Source organism: Chiroxiphia lanceolata, chromosome 8 (assembly GCF_009829145.1).
Source record: "Chiroxiphia lanceolata isolate bChiLan1 chromosome 8, bChiLan1.pri, whole genome shotgun sequence".
In the NCBI taxonomy this organism is placed as follows: Eukaryota; Metazoa; Chordata; class Aves; order Passeriformes; family Pipridae; genus Chiroxiphia; species Chiroxiphia lanceolata.
Window position 1 is genome coordinate 11,212,750 of NC_045644.1, and position 23,112 is coordinate 11,235,861.

At 39.7% G+C, this 23,112-nt stretch overlaps 1 protein-coding gene across 7 annotated transcripts in view; it reads left to right on the forward strand.

The window, feature by feature from the left end:
• The window catches only part of LOC116790290 (VPS10 domain-containing receptor SorCS1-like), a 271,838-nt gene that overhangs the window by 75,248 nt on the left and 173,478 nt on the right, over window positions 1-23,112 (forward strand). For 3 of the 7 annotated variants that reach the window (XM_032695113.1, XM_032695116.1, XM_032695118.1), the window contains exons 1-2: window positions 21,238-21,309; window positions 22,111-22,208. In XM_032695113.1, coding sequence (XP_032551004.1) covers window positions 21,307-21,309; window positions 22,111-22,208 — 101 coding nt within the window. In that variant the 5' untranslated portion in view covers window positions 21,238-21,306. The other 4 variants (XM_032695112.1, XM_032695117.1, XM_032695115.1 and 1 more) reach the window with 3 other exon arrangements.

A 23,112-nucleotide genomic window follows, 5' to 3' on the forward strand; every position in this document is an offset into this window, starting at 1 on the left:
AATGGGATGGGGTAGTGGGAAGAAAAAAAGAAACAACCCATAATTCATGTTTTAGTTACTGGGTTTTGTGTATGTGTTTGGTTTGTTTGTTTTTACCCCCCAAAAGAACTGAGGGAAGGACCTTACTTTGAATATATCTCACTTCGTTTAACAAGTTGTTTTTGACTAAGTCCTCTTCTCTTTGCTAAAAGGCAACAGTTTTCATTCTGACAGCATCAACGTGTTCTATAGAATATAGAGCCCCAGTGAAAATAGACCTTTAACAGCAATTTATATCCCAAGTTTGAAATGTGCACTTTATGTCTGTTATGATCCCTAGGTACCTGTTAAGGGATTACTTACAGCTTGCCATCCTAAGTTTCTTTCCATAAACAAATGAAACCTTTGAGTCAGAGGTTCAAGGAATATGCTCAGGTGAAGCAATGTTTAACAGCTCTTCAGGGAGAAAGAGATTAGGTGGGAAAGTGAAGAATTGATAACCTATTAGCTGTTTAAATTTTCCATCTTGAATTATTGACAACACGTGACATTACAAACTTACAAATTACTGTCTATAAGCAGCTTGGAAAATATGACCTTTGCATTATAATTGGTCTCCAGATGCCTTCTAGCTTAATATAAACAGCTGCTGCTGGCATATTTTGTTGCAGCTGGAGTGGGTGGAAGAATGCAGGGAACTGTATAATCAGGTATATACTCAGATGACAAAACATACTAGATAATGGCTGAAATCTCTCTGTTTGAGACTGGGCTCACTCCTCCGCAGTTCTACAGTGATCTGATTTTCAGCAATAAAGATATCCAATTAGTTAAAGTTAGTTGTCCTTACCTGCTGCTGTGTCTCTTTCTAGAGCAAGTGGTGAATGTTCAGAGACTCTAGAAAGCCCTATGTTACTTTCCTACTTCCTTGTCTGTGTTGACCAGTGAGTGCAAGCTGAATCGATGTTTTTTCTTATTTTTTTTATGGCAAATGAGGTGCACTAAATTATTGCTTTGTAGTGTTGTTCATGTGATTAACACATAAATTTGGCCCTGAGATTTCTGCTGATTTGGGAGAAGCTGAGAACACAAGGACTTGATTTTTCATCTTCTCTTCCTATCAATGTTGAGGAGTAACAAGTGACCAAATTAATTTTAGCAACCAGAGACCTCATTAGGCACTTTATAAATCTTAAGACTGAGGGAAATTATTTTGTAATTTAGGTCTGTTAACAGCAGTTGCCATAAGATGAGACCTACCAAGTTTGTTGACAGAGTGATGCATTTTATTGTCATTTGTTAGTGTGAGGTGCATAGGGAATGCTAGAGAGTATTTCTGCATGAACAGGTGTTTGGAAGAATAGATGTCCTCAACACAGTAGCAAAAGACTGTGTGGAATAAAAATCATCTTTGCACAAGGCTTGTTTGTTTTCTCAGATTCTGGGAAACATACCTTGTGTATGTTAGGGTAGTGTTGTTCATCACTGACTGATGATCAGGCTAAAAAGAGTATGTTCCCATCTGGATTCAAAAAGACAGTAGAATTACTGGAAGGGGAATAGAAAGCTTTTACTTATGTCCTGTTAGAGCTAAACAAGGTGGAAGCTGAGACTCAATGTTAGAGCAGGTCTGGACCTTATGAAGCCCATCTCTCCATCCATTACAGGACAGGAAAGAATGTTTTCAAGAGCAGAGGCCTAAGAGTTCATCAAAGTATTCCTACCCTGCCTTCCATAACAAACTCTCTTGAACTCTGCATGCTTGATGTGTGTAACAAAACCAACCTACATCACAAAGCTGTTGTTCAGAGTGATCAATTAATGTTTTCAGGGCACTTTTAGGGCCTAAAACTAAAAGGCACTTATGGTCTTAAGTTTCACTATGCCTGCTGCCCCAGGATGAAAGTTTTATTTTTAAAGACCCAATTCTACCCTGGAGTGAGGGAGGGGCAGTCTATTATTAAAGGACATCATCCTTATCTCTGTTGTAGTTGCCTTGTAGCCATGCAACATCACTCAATAATACTGTCAAATATTATCTTCTGCTTGTAACAGAGTGCTAAACAGTGATTTATTGCTTGAATACACATTACTTTCATGAAAGTGAGTTGTTTAAACAATAGCAAAGTGCTAAATAAATTATTCATTGGATGCTAATTTTTCACTTTTGTATTCTGTAGTAAACTCCAGAATAAACAATCTGGGTATTGTATATACCATATGAATCCCAGTTTTTTTGTGTTGTGTATCCCCCCACCTCCAGTCTTCCCTCAGGTCATGATTCCTTTCCCAAGGAAAGGTCTCTTCAGTCTTTCTCACATTAGTTGCCTTTTGTGATATTTCTTCTCTTTATTCTTTCTTCAGATAGAGTTGGGTGAATTATGTTCCAGTAGAGGCTTGGATTACTGGTTTATGGAAAACTGTGAGTTTGGAGTTCGTGGGTATCTCTAAATCCTTTGGGAACTTCTGGGTCTTAACCAGAAAAGCACCACCATAGAGCTTGCAATGTAGGATCTTAATGGCCGACTGGAATGTTTTCATGAAGTCTCTTCTTGCCTACTCCCTTTTTTTCTGTGCTGCTCTCTTTTAGCAGCCAGTGGCTATGCTGCAGTCCTAGTTTGTACATAAGATCAGATGTGTGAGAAACTTCTCAGAAGCAAGTTTTTACTTGCCTGTAGATGTGCTGGCTTCAGAAATGACATTTCATCGCTTAAAATCTTTGTCCCTTGGCAAAACCTGGAGCCTCTGGAATGTCTGAGTGTTTCAATAGCAAGCACAGGAGCACGCCAGGCACAGAACAACTGAGTGCTTTTCTCCACTTGACTCTTCCACCCTTTCTGGGTGTCCACCTGAAATCACTGGCAGTAACGGTATGTTTAAGAAAGAGCTGCTGATTGACAGCAAATATAATAGGGCATAAGAGAATAAATTTCTTTCCAAGTAGTCTTAGGGCTTTACCCTCCTCTGGTCTTAATTCTGAAATAATCCCCTAAAGGCCTATATGAGTATTCAGTGACATGAATAAACAGAAGACTATATTTCCCTCTTGAGCATGCATAGGGCTCTCATGCTAATGGCTTTTAAGCATGAATGCAATTACAGCGTGTAATCAATTCTCTCTATACCAGCTTTTGTCTTCTGAAATGAAACCTTGTCTCTTTCATCATTATTTGCCTTTGTATTAAAACATTTCAAGATGACAAGCAGTCTTTTCCCTTGTTTTTGTCCTCCTTCCCCTCTTTCCTGCCTAATTCTACCACTGGAAGAAAAATCTACTATTACATTTACTTCGGAACCTGAGTATCTGGGTTTTTTTCCTGCAGTAATTTACTCTCTGGATTTTACTTTTACTCCTTTTAATATTTTGAGTTTGTGAGCTTTTTGGTTTAGCTCATTAATCGTGTTTGGAGCTACTCAGAAATATTTCCATGAAACAGATTCTTACTGAATGAAAGGGGAATTTGTGAAAGGGGATTTCAGTGCCGAAAAAAGTATTCAAAGCAGGGAATTAATTCCACTTTATAAGTTAATCAGCGTGTCAGTGGCCGAAGTGGTTTTTCTGGAATGTGGTAGGCCTATGTTTGGGTCCCTTTTGGAGCCAGGAGAAACAGCAACTCAGTGTCTTGACCTTAGTGATTACAGAAACACAGTTTCCTTCTCTCTGATTTGGTGGTGGTAGTATCTTAAATTCTTTTTAGACTGTAACAAATTTCTATTCCATCCTGAGGACAAGCATGAAGATTGGGATTATCTTTAAAAGATTGAGGGAGAGAGATGTTGCATTTTGCCTCTCTTTATTATAATTCGTGTTGTTGTCTCCTGAAAGTTGTCACCATGCCAGGGACCCCTGTAATCTGAGTATAATAGACACTGCCATACATCTTGCTCTAGTGATTGAATTATAAAAGATTAAGAAAGAAAATACTAGTATCCACGTTTGGCAAACATTAAAATTTCTGCCTACAGGTGGTTTGTATAGATGCCAAAAATAGAAATAACTATAAACAGATTTATGTAAGTTCATGAGTGCAAAAGCTACCTGTGGTATCTATAAGAACAAAAGGATGAGCCATATTCTCTCTCCAAAAGTGGCTAAAATTGCATACCTGGGAAAACCTGCACAAACATTGCTAGATATATTTTTATTTAATTGACCTCAATGTGTGTTTTTTTCCCTGAACTTCTGTCTCCCTTCGAGCTGATAGTAAGTTTTCAGTATCCACAAAATGCAGTGGGAAGGAACTTCCCAACTCATTTATATGTAATATTTTGAACCTACCAGTTTTGCTTGCTGTCCTAGGCCCTGTGTGCTGAAAATTACTGAATAATCAATTCAGGACACTCGTGACTTTACAGATGTCTTTCATATCTCCTTTGTCTCTTTCTTGGATTGAGTGTTGAAGTAATTTCTCTCTAAAAAAAAGGTCATTCCACATCTTTGATCATCCTTGGTTGCTCTCTCTGATCCTTTTATTATTAGGCACAATAGTTGCAATAGGTTTGAATTAGGAAGAGTGTAATCTGCTGACTGCTGAAAGTTATTAAGGGGAAGTGTCACCCTCTACATGCACAATTTTAATGCTTTTTCTCTAAACTTCAGCTATCGCTTCTGTCACAGAGAGGATTAGTGGGCAGTATTGAACCTTTTTTCTGTTCATTGAAGGATGCAGAAAAATGAAGGAATTTTTACTTTATAGATTTTTCATAGCAAAGACTGGTGAAATTGTGAATTGGTAATTTAGCTGTTTAACCATATGGTTTCAGTTCTTGGTCATTGCACGTTTGTTGATCTGCAGTCCAGGTGGAAAGCAAATCACAGAAGTCTTCATGACTCCATAGTTCTTGTTACTTGCATAGTTAGTAGAGGTCCTTATACCTTCTGAGTGGTATAAAATTGCTAAAAATAATACAAAGAACAAGATTTGTATAAGTAATTTGCTCAAATAATGAGTTCTCTCAAGTTTGGTTTTTTTTTTATTCATGAGCAGCCTGTAAAATTTTCAGTCATGAATTATTCAAGCTTATTTGTGAATTTATTTGAAAACATTTCCTCACATAGCTGTCTCACCAAACAGTTCATTGAGAATATTCCTCCTTTCTGGTTCTGTTCCTCCTTTTTTTTATGGTCCTGAAGTCCTGTGGTGGGTTGACCTTGGCTGAACTTCAGGTGCTCACCCAGCTGCTCTATCACTCCCCTTCCCAGCCAGACAGGGGAGAGAGTAAGATGGAAAAACAGCTCGTGGGTTGGGATAAGGCAGTTTACTTAAAGCAAAAAGTAAAGTGGAAGCAAAAGGTAGCAGGGTTTATTCTCTGCTTCCGACAAGCAGCGATGGTCGGCCACTCCCGAGAAGCAGGGCTTGGGTACGTGCAATGGTTCCTCAGCGGGCAGCCACTGGAGACAATGAATGCCTGCCTTCCTGCTCCATGCCTTAGCTTTTATGTCTGAGCAGATGTCATGTGGTCTGGAATATCCCTTTGGTCAGTTTGGGTCAGCTGGCCTACTTGTGTCCCCTCCCAGGATCTTGCCCTCAACTGAGGAAGGATGTCACAGTGTTGGTGCTCCGCTCAGCAGTACCCAAAACACTGGTGTGTTATCAACACCCTTCTAGCTACCAGTACAAAGCACAGCACTGTGAGGGCTACTGTGGGGAAATGAACTCCAACTCAGCCAGACCCAAAACAGTGTGGTATTGGGAAGGTAGAGATAAAGGGAACAGATAGGTGCCCAATTATTTCCAGTCTTTGAATGTGCATATTCTCAAACACAACAGCCTGAAAAATACGGTTTATTGACACAGAGTGCATAAGAAAGCTTCAAAACCTTTACTTTCCTGCTCAATTATAGCAGACCAGCAGGCTTGTGAAAACTTAATTTAGTGCTTCTTTGTTATTGACTTATGTTCCTGCTAAGTAGGCGATGGAAAGGATCTCTAGAGTTTAATAAGGGATTCATGGATCACTGCACATTGAGGTGTACTTAAACTGTCTTGATTGTGCCTGGATATTTCTTTCTCTCTTCCCAATTAGAAGGCAGTGTGACAGTTTCATCAGGAGAGTCTTGTAAATATAGTTACACCATTAAATCTATAATTTTTTTACATAGCTATGTGCATTATAATACTTTATTGAAGACTGCCAGTGTTATGTGTGGGACAAACCTTATGTCTAAACCTTTTCATTTCGTAACAATAGAGGAACCAAACTTCAGATATGGTGTGTTGAGTCCCAGAACCTCTGGATGTGTTGCATGCTCCTCTTTTTTTTTTTTTTTCCTCTTTTTTTTCCCCTGGGATTTCAATGGTCAGTAGGGAATATCTGGTCACCACATTAACAGTTCTCACAAAAAACTGATTCAGAAAGCTGCTGTAAATGGCTATCAGTCAGGTATTAGAAATATTTTACCAAATATACCACTTTAAAATGATTTCAACAAAATGTTGAGGGGCAGCCTGTACACAATTAGTGCTGAGAGCTGATAGTGTGCAAGTCAGGAAAGTGGACAAATGACTATGTATTTTTTAGTGCTGTGGTTTATCCCAGGACACCTGCAGTCTTGACTGAAACACAAACAAATGTACATGCAAAACATCAAAGTTTGAAAATATTAAAGGAGAGGTGCTGGTTTTGCCTTCATAAACAAAGCCCTGTTGTGATTTTGAAATCAGCGCTGGAATCCTGTAGGGCCCATCTTTCTGGCACAGTTTTGGGTCAGTCTAGAGGTAACATTACAAAATTCAGAGCCCAAAAAGTTATAGTGAACACCTTTAGAAATTTGATTGTGGCGTTCTGTTGGAAAAATCTCTTGTCACTGCAGAGCTCTGCAAGTCATTGGTATGAATTTAGTACCTTGTGCTGTATAAGGTGGAAAGCATTTGCAGAGGGGACCTGGGGGTGGTGGTGAGAATTAAACTGATAAAACATATCCAAGGTGAACTGTCAGTGTAAATGAAATTGGATTATCACAGACCACTTTGTGTAGTGGGTCTTTAGTGATTGTGATCAAACCTGGAACACAATGATTGTTGCAGTCCACATCCTTGTTTAGCTGAGCTTGCATAAGAACAGACATCTTTTAACGCAGTGCTCAGGTAGCATTCCCAGGGGTAAATTTGCAGTTGTCAGTGAGTACTGTGGAGTGTTACAGATCCCTGACCTAGTGTGCTATTAGTTGTCTCGGGTGCTGATTTCTGTGTAGCTGTGGCAGTGTGGGCTGGCTTGCTTTCTGGCCCCACATTATTAACAGCAGGTGAGTTACACAGCCACAGAGTGCAGCTTATCGCTTCCTTCCCGATATGTTATGAAGCTGATCAGCAGCAGCATGCAGACTTCCATTCACTACCTTCCTGACCAGCTAGTTCAGCACTGTTTGATCAAATGCAATATCTTTTGCCAGGGGCGAAAAGTCAGTTTAAATGTAATCCTTTGGAGCTAGTACTGCAGTAAAGGACAAACTCTGGCTGATACCCTGGGGGAGCTTCCTAGATGCGTTTGCAGAGCAATTGAGAACAGGGTCAAGAGAAAGATGTAAGCCAGTTCTAAGCCTGGGTCAGAAATACAAAGAAGTGTACGGTGAGATAGCATGGATCAGTTGATCATGAGCCAAGGTAGGCGTGGGAAAAGTTTAGCCATGTTTACCCTAGAATTTCTCCTGCAATAGCAAAGACCCTGCTAGGACCTAAACTGGCAAGTTTGCAGAGCAGCCTCTTCTGCCTAGCCACTCACTGATTGCTGTTTTGAATCCTATAGGTAGACCCTCACATCCCAATTCTTAAAAAGCAATCACAGGTCAGGAGTGTTTAACAAAGTGTGTTTTCCTTGAAAATGCTGTCTTAGTTTGAAATAAAACTTGATGGTGTACAAAGTGCAAATACCCTGTTCTTCCTAGAACAGCCATTTGGAGCTGGTTTCCTTTGGCAGATGGGTGAGCCAGGTTTAAGCACCTCTTTTGACAGTCTGTTTTCTTTCATGTGGCTGTGCCAACCCACCAAGGCTTCTATCTGTTTCCTGCCTGCTGGGGCTTTTCTACTTTTTATGAGTAACTGAAAACATTTTTAGTGCTATATCTCTTGGTAGGTGTGCTCACTGGGGATGTGGTAAAACCCAGGATCATGTGCCTTTTAATCTGAGCTATCAATGCAGAAGTGATAAAGTTTTGTGTCTCCTTCTCTGTCCCAGCTGCTGTGGCAGAATAATCCACTTCAATTGCTGATCCTAATGAATAACAGACTTCCTGAAGTCTGTTATTTCTTTGGAATAGGAAGGGTTATCTGTGTTCATAGCAGAGCTAGCATAATGCTGGATTTTCAGCTCCTTTTCATTGTATTTCTCCTTTGCCTGCTTTTTGCTTCTTGCTCTTGTTAGCTTGCATTGACTGGTAAGTGGTAAAGGAGAAAAACACATGGTTCCAGAAAACAAAAACAAAGCAAGAAATAAGGAAAAGGCGAGACAATGTTTTTCATTTCATTACTGAGCTTCTTCACAGCCCCTCCTCTGACATTTAGAACAATATAATATGCATGTCTCTGTTCATTAGGTTCCTCAGAACTACACAGTGACAACCACAGAGGGCGGGGAAAAAAAGAAAAAGAAACAATCTTAAACATGAACTAACCTTTGCAAGCTAAATAACAAAGAAATGAGAACAGCAAAGGAGAAAAATGTTTTCTGAAAAAGTAAATATATCCAAAACCATGGCCTTATGTAGGTTATTCAAGTATCATTACAAAGGGGAAAAGAGAATACTGACCTCTACATCAGAAATAACTAATTTTCTGCCCAATGATCTGTTTGTTCTCTACATATATGTTTGAGCAGGTCTGCTACTGGTATTTGAACAACAGTAAATGACACAAGGAGACTGCTGAAACTAAGGATAATCTTTAAGACATTTGGGAGTTGATACAGATTCTCAAAAATGAAAAAGCTTCTACTAGAAGAGCTCCTAAGCATTCTTGAAATAGGGTATCTGCACCAAGTGGAGATATCTAAATGGGTGCATATGTTCACCACAGCATGGTGTCAAATATATATATTAGCTTGGAAATCTTAAATGCTAAGATCTAATCCTAAATTTACTACGAAGTCAGGATATAGGAATATTGCTTAGGATTCTTGATGTAGCTAGTCAACAATTAAGATGTATATTTGGATGGGTCCAAGGATGCCTCTGCAGAAGGATTGCTAGAGCTATATAAAAAATAATTATGTTGGAATGCAGCTGGCTTTTTCCCCCCAACAATTTCAAGGGAGCTGCAGAACTTTAAGATTGTGTGGGTTTTACTGAAATTTCTGGAGGAAGAAAAAAGAACAAAAGAGACATTTCTACTCTCTGAAAGATAAATATTTTGATTTCTCATATTGGCACTTTTAATTTTTTGTTATTTCATATTTATTTTGGGATGTCAGTTGCAATATTTTTTCACCCTCAAGTGACAAGATTAAAAATCTCAATGGAATTTTCTTTCGTGTTTGTTTTAGATTTGTAAATTTTCAGTTGGGAAAAAGTAAAAATCTGAGTATTTTATGAAAAATAATTCTCAGTCTAGTCATCACCAGTAATTACACACTGCTAATTTTAGTATTGCATAAAATAAAATTAGTCTGATTCTAATTCCTGTATTTTACAGTTGGGGGAAGTGTTTCTTGATTCTGGTATGGTCTTCCCCAAGATTACATCAGCTAGTGGCAAAGAACAGGGAGAAAATCACACTGTTTTTCCTGTTTATTCTTCCCAATTTCTATACCTGTTATCTTCAGGTCTGCTTCTAAAATTGCCAGATGTCAAAATATTAATTAGGGGAAACATTCGTTAGTCATTTGCATCTCTGGTACCTCTGGCAAGTGCAGCAAGAGAGGGACAAGAGAAGAAAACAAGACTTGGAAAGACATACAAGCAACTGTATGGCTGCTTTGCAGGTCCAAGGGAGGCTCAAAGCTGAGGGTATGTACAACTCCCACAGAGTGTCTGCAAGCAGGCTGGCACTGCACATCATGGAGTCCACTGCTACCTTTCATTGGGCGAGTTGTTATTCAGAAAGGTTTTATGCACACAAGGAGTTTGTCTCCCCCCTTGATTTTTATTTGTTTGCCAAGTAGGGGATTTACAGACCCATTCAGAGGGTGCTGTGAGGGATGGCAGCGGCACAGTTCTGTATCTGGAACAGACAGCTGCCCTGCTGTCATTGATAAGCATTCCTCGGAGGGTGGTGATTGAGATTTAGCACTTACAAAGCGCTAATTGGTATGAGCCTTGGTGAACCATATGTGCCCTCTACAGCCTGGCCATCTGATGCCTCGGCAGGCGGCTGGCGCTTCACACCTTGGCTGCCTCTTCAAAGTGGGACCTGCCAGGAGAGGGGAAAACACCTCCTGGACAGCAGTGGGGTTTTGGGGAGCGCAGGGGATGTCCATGTCAGGGTGCCCTGGGGAGCAGAGGGGGATCATGGCTGTTGTGTAAATTTCCCCATGAGCCGCACCTCACGTGTGTTCATGCAGATAGGAAGTGCTTTGGGCAGCCTTTCTTTGTACTACGAGAGATTCAAGAGTTGTGCTGTAGAAACAGATGTCTGTCAGAATGTGTGTCTTCTGTCCCCTATACCTTCCTCTATAGCACTGTGTGCCCGCTTATGCCCTCAGCTCCCACATCAGCTTTTTCTGCCGTCTCATATGCTGAGCATATTGGAAAGAGACAATTCCCGCTGTGGCTGTTTTAGGGCTATCAGTGTGTAAGATATAGAAGGGCTTTTGGCTTTGGAAAAGGCAATGGTGAGGTCTGTTCTTCCCCTAGTGCAAGCAGCTATGTGGTGATTCCTCTGCCATGTTGGTGCCAGCTGATAGGCAGCATTGGGCAGATAGGCACTGAATTTCCTACAGTCCTTTGTTGCTCTGACAAAAGTGTTGAAGTTGGCAATTTTACCAAGGGAGCAGGGGGGATGTGTGTCTGTGTGCCTCGTTTCTTAGGAACCCAGACTGAGATATATAGATCAGAGATATATATGTAAGAGATATATAGATCAGAGTTTTGTCAGATAAGTGTTGGGACTCTAATTTACTGCGGTTTTAATGGGATAGGGAGGAGGATAAGATATACAGCGATCTCTTAGGGAGACATGCAAAATAAATTAGTAGCAATAGTAATGGTCTGGTAGTTTGTCCCAAATGTAGGTCTTCTTAAAGGAACCCAACATCTTGAAAGTCAGAAATTATTTTTTGAAGATATTAACAGAAGAGCAGGCTGAAATGTTTTGCTCAAAATGCTTTTTGCTAAAATTGCATTCCTCTTCATAGTACAATAATTTTATTCTAGAAGTGTCTGTTTTGGCAGGAGGGAAAGGCTGTTTATCAAAAGAGCTGATAAAAGTTCTAAACTTGGAAACACTTCCATTCTGAATAAATCTAAAACTTTTCACTGAAGTCATAGAAACATTGGTTGTTAGAGATATTTGGAGGTCCCCAGTTCAACCTCTTAGTCCAAGCATGGTTATCACCAGCTGCAGGTCAGGTCAGCCATGACTTTGTCTAGCCAGGTCTTAAAAAAACAATAGGGATGGAGACTTTACCCATGTTCTGGGTAGTCTGTCCCAGTGTTGAACTGTTTTCCCAACTGAGATTTTTCTTGATGTCCAGTCTGAGTCTCCCGAGTCAAAACTGGTGATCATTTGTTTGTGTCATGTCATCTGCTACAAACTAGAGTTTGACTGGAGGCAGGTCAGTGCACCACAGCTGTGAAAAAAGTCAGCAGCTTCAATGCCTGTGAAACAGAGCAGAAAATATTCACTATTTCTACTGCATACAAGATCTCATCTTGTATCCTGAAACTTTGGTATTTCAGCTCCTTCCCACTGCCCCCGGGGGTTGAGGGAAGAACCTGGTAGTGATAACATGCAGAGGAGCTGAATGAGAAAAGGTCCAATTGGCTAAAGGTACACCTCTGCAAATTCTTTCCATGTCAGTTTAGGCAAATGCTTTTAACAATTCATTCAATTATGTTAAGCACCCATTAAAAGAATTCTAAGCCCTCTCCGGGGTTATTTCAGTTCTGTGAGATTGTAATTGTTTGAGACTAATCATGATTTCTTCTTTTGCCTTCAGGTGATTCTAATTCTGACAAAGCTGTATGACTACAACCTGGGAAGCATCACAGAGAGCTCTCTTTGGAGGTATGGAGATAAATTGAGTTAATAATTATCACCTTACTTAAATAGGAAGAGCCTGATGCAGTTCTTTTATTGAATTTAATTGGATTTCTTTAAATGCGTTGGAAGGCATTTCTTTCTCCCATTTCTTTCATATTCAAGGACAAAGAGGCTGAAGTCTGATTGTCTTGTTTCAGCTAGATAAGGTACTTCATGGATATACTGTCATTTGATTTACCCTTCTCTGTCTTATTCAGATCGAAATCAGCCAATTTGTTTAATTTTGGGAAAATTTAACAACCTAAAGTTCTTGTTTATAATGAAGGATCTCATGGCTGTCTGCCCAAATGATCCTTATGAAAAGCCAGTACTGCTAAGACTGGGGAAATACCTAAGAGTGAGTATTCAATGTCTGTTGACTAGAACTGATGGTATTAGTACTAGATAATTGATTTCCACTTGACTGCTAGATTGATTTATAGGGAATGTTTCAATACCTTCATGATTTCAAAGTGTATCATGTACTCTATGAACCAAAGGAAGGAGGTAGGCCGTGAACAATTTCTTAGAGCTGTTACTTGGATTCAATGCAAGCAAATGGTGCCTCTTTTTGCTTCTCTGAAGAAGGAATCTAAGAAGTGTTTACTTTACCTGTCCCTCGTGTTACTTTTATGAGCTGTAATGGATGAAAGGGAGGTTTTCTTAGGGTGTCGTCTGTGAAACTTTGGTGGGAAGTTCAGGGGTTTTGTATGCAGGTCACTGATGGAGGTGAATAGGCTACTGTCATAGTAGAAGAAAACTTTGGGTATTTGAAACTGAAACTTCTGGTTAGAATGACCTTGTTTTGATAAGCTTGCATGGGAAAGGGGTTTTCTTCACCAAGGAAGATTTTTGGTACGGAAATAGAACAAATAACCTTTTTGTTCAAGGAACTGAGCAGGTTTTAAGAGAATGACAGAGGAGGGATTGACATGAAGTATATTCTGAACTCAGGCTTTGCCCACTGCAATTGCTTTGCCCACTGGCCTGAAGGAATGAAACAAAACCAAAACCAAACAAACAGGAAAACCAAACCCAAGACAGAAAAACTAAACCCTAAAGAAACACAAAACTCCTAGGATTTTTTCTGAACAACAACAGGAACACTCAAAAAACTAGTATTTTTCAGGGTTGAATAAATATTTTTTTCATCCATTCATATACCTTGCTGCTATGACTTTCTACTCCCTTGTCTTTACTGTGGTGTGTGCACACATAAAGGGTCTCTCAGGCATGTGGCTTTGGCAATGTTTTATAAAGGGAGTTTGTGCTAGGTTGTTTAATTTCACAGTGGTTTTAAAAAAGAATATTTATAAATATGAAAAATACTGTTTCTATTTCCTTTTACTAGCATCGGTCATTTCACCCTGAGAAATACTCATCTCTGTTTCATTAGTCATTGAGAAAGATACAGCCTTTCAGCATGTGAAGACACCTCCTTCCCCATTGCTGACAGTGCTGAAGATCTGCTTATGTGATTGTGCAGGATTGTGTTAAGATACGGTTCTCTGACTGAAAATAGCCACATCAGAGTGGAAAACATGATTCTTGTTGACCCTACACTGTTACCTGTTTCAGAATTAGTTTCTGTGGGGCATTCCATAATGGCATAAAATTTTGCCCTGATTAAAAGTGAAGGGACCATGGGGGTGTCTCTGGAGGATGTAGCAGATAGCTGGGGCCTTAGCAATGTAGCAGTCCTAGAGCTAGTGAGTACAGTGCAGTCCTAATGTCAGAATGTGATTAACAACATAAAATAACCTGATTGTTTCCTCTAACTTGGTATCCTATTACCAAGAACCAGTCTGTATGAAAGACTATATGAAAATTATCATCATAGCTGACACTTTCTCCTAATATTCTCCTAGCATTCCTTCTCAGGCTTTAAGGTTGGGGTCCTTCTTCATTCTTAAGTGTAAGGTGTATCAGGATCAGAATAATTTTTTTTATATATATATATTAATATATATCATGGGATTAATATTCCATGAGCTAACTTTCTCAGTATCTTTTAGAGTGTGTTAAAATTTTTAGTACCTGTGAGCAAGAGAAAAGAATTCCATAAATTCTTAGAGCAAGGAATTCCATAAATTATTTGAGGAACAACTTGTCTTACTTTGAACCCATCAGACTTCACTTGGCATATGTCACATGTCAGGACTTGATTGCTGTTGTATGGCCAACCATCCAGAATCCATGGGTGATTGCTTTGGGCCGGGAAATGTTGAAGGAGAGCCAGAAAAAACATACTTGTCTTTGCAGTGCTCCATTACTCTTTGATTGGCTCTTCAGTGCTCATGGCTGCCCTGGAAGCCGCCAGTGCCCTTCCTTGTATTTTCCTCAGTCCTGTTGCCTTATATAAGCCTTAGGTGGTCACAGTGTGCTTTGTCCTGAATCTAACTCTGCTATTAGATCCCCGCTCACTGTGTAGACATGCCTTCAGGTCACTAATAAATATGCCTATGAAGATCCCAGGACAGCTTCTCTGCTTTTAGTGTGATAAATAGAAATGGTGAGATGGGCATATATTATTATTTACCTGATAGAAGTTATTAGCTGTTGTTCCTCCTGGCTGCTTAAGTGACATGTTAATTTAAATCTCTCTACTTGTTTGAAAAGGATAGGAAAAAATAGGTTTGAGAGAGGGGGTGAAACATATCTTGCAATTTATTTCATGCCTCTAGGCATTCTGGGGAATGGAAGAAAACATGATCTCATGTCTGGTTTTCTTTCTGAAGTTCTGTTTCTGAAGGCTAGAGGAGAAAGGTAGTTCTGCAGGTACCCACAGCTGAAGTGGAATCTGTCTTGAATACATGACAAAGAAACACCACTCTTGCCTCCTGTGCTGAGTGCATTCTCAAAAGGCTGATGAATGATGAAAGGCTGTTTAGAAGCATGTCACGGACACGAGTCATTTATGTGATAGCTGGTTATAAGCACATCTGTCATTTGAAAGTGTAGTTCGGTGACTTAAGCAGTTTTATGACTGATGAGACTGTAACCACCTATAACCCAACTATGCCATTGCCTGAAGTATATGAATCTGTCGTCTTTATAAACACACTAGAACCTGCTAGGATGACATTTCTTTGTAATTTTTCAGCCAGTTTAACTACTGGAGTTACAACTGCAGTTGGCTGCAATGCTAACAGATGGAGATCGTCCTTCCAAAACTACTGATGAATTAAAAGACCACTGGTGACAGACATGAAGAGATGAAATACAGTAAGAGAAAAGAGATGGAGAGAATCTGTATTATCTACTAGAGAGTTAAGGCTCTGTGCTCAGTGAGCTTTGGATGGCAAGTGAGGTGCTGCAACTGTACCTGGTAAATGAAATTTTGCATCAGGCTGTGCCTGACTTCAATTATACCATTATCCTCTCAGCAGATTTTTTCCACAGTTTTAGTTGAGGGCTTTTTATTTACTTTTTGCTATTCTTTTTATAGAAGAGGACGAAAATGGAGGAAAAAAGATTATCTGTCACTGAGCAATTAACTGAGTGTATTGGATTTATTTCTCTTCCTCTCATAGATATCTCTCAGATCACAAAGAGGATTAAGCTGTGAGAGTTAGGAGAAGATGTTTTTTACCACTGGAATAAGATAAGCTTACGTTTCAAATAAATAAAAATATCAGAATAGTGTATAGGGTATCCATGAACTGTAGACAGCTGTGGGGAGGACTAATCTTTTTCTGTTTGTGTAAATATGGTGCTCTGGAAAGGTGTTTGTGCAGGACACTTTCAGGGCCTTGAGAAGCTGACAAGCCATGAGTGCTACCATTCACCTCTTTGCCTTCTTATTGCTCTGTATTTGGGCAGTAATCAGTAATTTCATGGAACTTCGTATAGAAATAACAGTAATTAAACTTCTGTTCTCAGCCAGGAAGTAGGAAGATGTAGAGTTTGCTTAGTGTGAGAGCATTCTACAATGTGATCTGTTGCTGTTTTAGTTCTGGAAGTTGGTGATACTCTTGACACTCCAATACTGTGCCTGACCTCTGACCTCCCCCAATCAGGAGAGTTTATCCCTTCCAACCTGTCCTTCACCACTCCTGGTTTCTGCAGTAAGAAAGCTTCAGCACATATGCCATGAAGAAATCTCAAGGATGCTGAAAAATACTTTTGCCTCCTATAGATCTAGATTTAATTTTCCCTGTGTAAAGCAGGAATTTTGAAGAGTTGCTATTTTTTTTTCCTTCCTGGAAAGCTTAGAGTGGATCTATCTCTAGATTTTACATGACCTTTTTGTTTAACCTGGAACTACTGTCCATCAGTTTACTCATCTGCTCCTTCTAACACCACCACTGCAAATCAGCCTGGAACTGTCCTTTCAAGATGGGTAAATGGGGTATGTAATCCAGAGAAGAATCAGTAACCTTCATTTATTCCATGAGATAACTTAATGAAATAAAGAATTCACTGTCCTACTCTCAGACACTGCTAGAGACAAGATATTGGGCTCAGGTAGACCAAGGTACTTGGTACTAAGGTCTAAGTACCCTTGTATTGTGCCTGTATGTTGGGTAGTCCCCTAAGCGTCATTGTGTATGGGAGTGTGTTGGTGAAAACACTTATTGTGTAAGATAGGTTATTATTAGTATGTTAGATAATGAAAAGAAGCAGTGGAGAAACTGGAATGTGTTCTTTCCTCTTGCAGTTGCTCTAGGGATAGGAGCCTCAGGAAGAGAGATTGAGGATCATATCTGAACACAAACTTGTAATGTGGTAGGACGAGGGAGAACGGCTTTAAACTGAGAGTAGATATAGGTTAGATATTAGGAAGAAATTCTTTACTGTGAGGGTGGTGAGACACTGGAACAGGTTGCCCACAGAAGTTGTGGATGTCTCATCCTGTGAAGTATTCAAGGCTGAGGTGAATAGGTCTTTGAGCAAGCTGGTCTAGTGGGTGGGCAGGAGAGTTGGAACTATGTGATCTTCAAGGTCCCTTCCAACCCAAACCATTCTATGATACTAGCCAGATGGTCTCTGTTAGACATCTTTCTCTCCCTTGAATCCCATTGCTGGAAAGTTCTTGGCTGTGAGTTTACCCCAGCCATGTGGTTATAAATACTGTAGGTGCTTTGAAACCTCCCATACTAATGTTTCTGCAATTTTCTGGCTCCTTGCTACGTAAGAATGCCCTTTCTCACTTTTGTCATGTTCAGAATTATTGATGTGTTTGCGGAGATTTTCTTCTCTGGACTAGAGAGTTATTGCACCAGGACACTTAAGAGTTTGTCTGTATTTGCTTACTTCCTTTGAGGGGAATTTCCAGGATATGCCTGTTAATACAGTCATTGTTCTTCTGGAACTTTTATGCTGGGTCCTTACTTCTGTTTTGCAGATTGACTGTTCTCAACTCACATTTATTTTCTACCTGCTGAACCACACTAATAAGGTCATAATGTGTGGCTTAGTGACACAGTCTGCTCTGCAACAGCAGATTAGGGTTTTTTAGCTGAAGTAGGTAGGAGAAGCAAATCCATATGAGAGGAACTGACAAAGTGAGGGGAAGGAAAGCTTCATTAAGCACATTTTAACCAGCAGTTTCGTGGGAAAAAGGAACTTGAAAAGGACTATTTGAAATGCTTTTATCTATAAATACAGTGCTCCAGTTGCTCAGTGTAAGTCACTTTTCTTAAATGAATATCAGAGCTTGATAAATGCTGCCACATTATCTCCTATGGGCATTTAGTGAAATTGTAACAATGACATTTCCTTGTGTCTTTTAGTTTGATTCTTTTTTTCATTTTCTCTCCTGCAAACATAGCAACCTCTATCTGCTCTGTGTATAGATGCTGGAGGGCATCTGGGGGAAGGGAAGAATGAGTTTGCACACTCAGCTATTTGTGTAGGAAGCAGTATCTTTTTATGGTTTGATCGCAGCGGGAGATCTGCTTGCACTGGAAGTGGGCTTAGAACATGGATTTTATGCACTGTGTGTGGAGCTCAGTGCAGCCTTTTTTTCTGTGATGGGACACACTGTTCAGCCATCAGGACCCCTAGGGACCTAATAGTTCCTATAGCTATCAAGTTTTTACACAAAGGGGCTCATTTTACCCTGGTGACTAACAGAAATAAAAACTTCTACCGCAGTCAAGTCTTCTGTCTCTGGGATGTTTTTCGTGTTATCAAAACCAGCTCAAATAAAGCTGGAGGGGCGGGTATGGGGATTGCCAACTAATCAAACAAAAAGTGCACTCAAAAAGCCAAAAAAGACCTACCTAGGAAACAACTCACAGCAGATGGTTAAATAGATCCTAGTTCGGCAGGAAAATGAAATTTTATTGAATGTTACCAGACTTTTATGTTCCCTGAGGAATAAGAGCCAGTAAAACTATTGCATTTTTTGTCATATATGTGTTTATTTAATCAATCTTATGTAAGTTCTGCCTTTACATAGCTTGAAGAATCATACCCTGATATTTTAAATGATCAGATTTGATTGTGGATTTAGTGCTGTGCTGCTTATTCCCTGGTCTGTGTGGATAAAATATTCTGCACTAATGATGATGTAAATTTATTAAGCGTATTAGAAATGTGTTCTCTGTTGCAGCCAGTCATGAAATGTAGGAGTGTTATCAAGTAAATCAGAAAGGACTCAAATCCATTTTCCGCATGAAAGAAACATGTAAATCAAGATAATGAATATTAATGCAACATATATTAGCAATATACTGTAAATAACAAATGCACTACATTCATGCCGTTTTACGGACATACAGTGTTTAAATGCAGTTTTTCTTTCCTATTCTGTAAATTAGATGATGAACTTACATATCTCTTTCCTAGACCGTCCCTGTTTGTGCAAATGATATTGATAAAACATAACAGAACTATCTCTAGTTCTGGTCCATGAGGTTCATCCGTCTGTTGTGGATGTGTAATAACTGCAGACAAACTAGACTGGAGCTGATATCTAAGAGGAAAAATAACACAATAGTTACCAGTTCATAAACAGAAATCAGAACACCCTTTATGTTCTGATACTTCCATTCCTTCATGTCTATGCAATCATTCTTCCTTTTGCAGATCTGGGTAAAATTGTACTTATCTCTTCATAGGGATTTAACTGCTGCTAATCACAAAAAGGAAAAGTGTCTTTGGGGCTGAGCTTGGGTTAACAAAAAGCTAATCTGCTTTAGTGCCTAATACTAGCTTGAGATCTGAACTCTAAGATCTTCAGATCCAGGCCCAGAATATTTCTGCATCTCCACCTTGGGAATTATCCACGCAAACATTTACAGTTTATTGTTACTGCAGAAGGGGCCAGGCATGTGTCATTAGGTCTCTTATGAAGGACTTAGTGAAGCACCTGGAAACTATGTGCTGTAAAAATGCATAAGATATATCAATAGTATGTTACGCAGCAGAAACTGAATACCATTTAATCCAAAAAATAGTGGCTAGCTTGGAAGTGTCCTCTTTTTTTTTTTTTTTTGATTTCTCTAACCTACCAAATAATAGTTGGACAAAACTGAAGAGGAGAAATAAAGCCTACAATTAATCAATTTGTGCCTTCAATAATGATAGCAAAGCCCACTTTTGGGTGTGATTCTGCCAGTGGCTTCTGTGCCTTGGAGTACAGTGGTCTTTGTGGACGGCTCTGTGTGTGTAAAGTGGGACACCAATGCATGAGCTGTTCATCAGGAAGGCACAGAGTCCTTTAGGAAGGCTGAGGGCTACTGGGTGAGACCACAGACCTGTGTGTGTGCACAGAATTGCTAGTGAATACTGTGCAGGTCACTGGAGCAACTAGGGCAAGGAAGGTTAATTTTGTCTCCTGTCATTAGGATGTACCATGATGGCTTCTGTGTACTCAGCACTGAGAAAGTTTGTACTTGTATGACAGAGACAACATGAGGGACACTTGATTCCTGGTGAGCCAGGAATTAATTTGCATCTTGACTTCCCCTTATATAGGCTTGAAGGAGGCGTGGGGGGATTCAGGAACTTTTCTATCCGTTCTATCAGCTTCCCACTGCTACTGCACCGAGGAATTTCACTGGTGAGATGCATTAAGTGGTAGAGGAGGACGTGTCCTGTTGATTATGAATGTCAATTGTAATGCAGTCTAAACTGATGCAGTGCTTTTGCATGGTAGTGGGAGGTAAAATGCCTTCCTTTTGCCCATTATTTTTCCCTATTCCCCAAATGAGTTTCTTCTGTCAGGAAGTTGCATGGATTTCCCTAGCATGCATTTTACTGTGTGCTGTGTAGTTGGGTATGAAGATAAAATCTCTTTTCATCTGGATAGATAGTGTATCTATGAGAGATGCTGAGTTGAAAAGTAATAGAAATTGAGAAACACCACATGTATTGTTCATTAAGTGACTTCATGAGGAGAGATAGAGACTGATATCCGATCTCCCTCCAAGGCAAAATTTGTGCAGAAAGAGTGTTGTTTGTTCTACTAATGTACTTTTTACTGCTGTATTTTATGACTCTATATACATATCTGTGTATATGTTCCCAATAGTTTTCTTCTGGTTTTCCTTCAAGCCTGAGCTGCTGGAGTTGGGTGGTTGCTCAGAACCTCAGCTTTTCTGTGGTGGAAGAAAGCCCCATTTCCTGGGTTTTTTTGTAGTGAAGAGAGAATTGAATAGCTCACATTGCTGTAAACATGGGAAAACCCAACCGCAGATTCTTCACACTTGCTTCCTGAGAGCTTTTTCTTAATTGCTTAAAGTATCTTGGCTGCAAAGACAAATTAGGGTAGGATGGAAGGGGAATAAGAATGGGGTGGATATCTCCATGAACTGAGTATGTAGATGCTTTGTCACACTGAAGGCTAAGGTTCAGATCACAGCCCTGGTCAGGCCAAGCAGATTCTTGAGACTGGCTTTGCTGCAAACCAGCTGAATGTTGGCCATTGGCTTACATGATTAATGATTACACTGTCCAGCATTAAAAAAAACCAAACCAAAACAAAAAAACCACCCAACTTTCTGTTCTGTTACTATTTACTGTTGGTAAAACTGGAGGTGTTTTTCATAGTCATGATGCCACAAAGATGCTCTCTCTTCTATGGCAGAAGAGGAAGAAAGCAAGCACTCCCTCAGAGTTAATCAGGAACCAGGTATTTCCCATATATAAGGGAGAAACAAAGCTGGGTGGAAAGGACACAGTCACTGGAAGGCAGTCTAAGGAGATGGTAGGTTCCTTGTCACTGATTAAAAGCTGCCAGTCTTCCCCAGCAGGCTGTGACTGCGTGTCTAGTGCTTCTGAGAGAATTTGCTTAAGCTGCAGGCTTTAAAATTTGCACAGCACTCAGTTGCCAGTCTTATGGACCTTGAAACCTCTGGGGGAAAAGGGACTGAAATCAAAATTAGGCCAGCATTTTTTTTTATATTTGAATACATAACCTTTTTCAAATAAGCTAAAAGGGAAATAGGAGGCCAGAACTTCTCCTGATAGAACTAGATCTGTTTAATTACCCTTCAGTAATACAGCAGAATAAAAGGAATCTGTAGGCAGGTCTAAGCTCTCCTTGTGCTGTACCAACAAGTCACTGTTTTCTTACTGAGCGTTTGTGTGTATTTACATTATCTCAAGCTGTCTCTGCTCCAAAGGATCAATCTAAGAGGCTGAAACTCACACATTTTTGATCTCCTTTATTTCTGTCCTTTCTGTTGTAGGAAGCAACAGATCTTCTGTTTAGAGCTGTGGAATGAGGAAGACAGGTGTGAGTCCTAGCCTTCCTACCTATAGCTTTAGGCCAGCTTCTTCACCACTGCATGTATGAGTTAATGGGGTTATGTTACCTGCCCATCTGCAGTAAATGAACTGAGAGATTTGGATGAAGCTGGCTAATAAAACCCAGTCCTGGAAGAGTGAGAACAGAAACACAGCTGCATAAGCCTACAGTCTTCATCTGTAGCTGAAGCCTGACAGATATTTGATCTATGCCTTACCGAGCCAAACTTCTGCTATGTTCTCTTCCAATACCTAACAGAACCTTGAGAAACTCTTGTATGGATTGTCATCTTTGAGTCAATGTATGACAATGTTAGTTTGGATTTTGCCTGAACAGAGGTTAATCTTTGCAAAAGGGTAAGAAATGAGAATCAAAACCATTCCTTTTAAACAGTCAGTTCTCTTTCCAAGGAAAGAAAATGAACACAGAAGATATGACCATGGCCTGTGTGCCCTTGCTGGTAAGAACTACTAGATGGGAGAAGCTCTAGAGGTAGCAGCAACATGAAATTTTAATGCACTCATTTGTAATACTTGTTTCTTTATGAATATATGAAACAATCTTTTTTCCCCCAGTTGTATTTGTAACTTCTCATCTCCTCTGTTCTTGTGTTTTCTGGGAGGTAAGCGAGGCAGTACTAGAGCCTTTTTTTCTCCTTACTCTGTGGTAGCACAGCTTAAGTGAAAGCAACATCATACTGTGGAGTAGGTAAGAATGTGAAGTTTTTCCACAGTTCTTCCTCAAAATGAGCTTTCCTTGCTAGAGTTTTTTTGCTTTTTTTTCCTCTAGCCTACCTCCAGGCTCTTATCAGTGTTAAACTCTCAATAAGCTTACTACCTTTGGGATAATTTGTATTTCTTATTCTGCTACAGAAATCAGTTTATGCCCCAAAACATGAGTTTTGATGACTTGCCATATTAACTTTAATATCTAGTTAAAAATGTAAGTTATATCAATTATAGACTGTTGGCCCTTTCTAGTAAGCGCATCTGTGGTTTGCAAGACTCTGACCTCCTTTGCCTGTGAGCAGTGTGCCCTGACTACAGGCATTGTAGAAATATAATTTCTCTTCGCTTCCCTGCCAATGCTCGAGTGACGATGTGCTCTCTTGTTATGAGGCAGCATAAAATTTAGAGGCTAGTCACGATGAAAGCAGTAAGAAAGAAACGCAAAGACCTCAGTAAATTTTCCTCTAAGTATTCCCTTTTCAAAGGTAAATGGTTTTATTCTTTGTAATCTCTCTCTGTATGTTAACAGCTT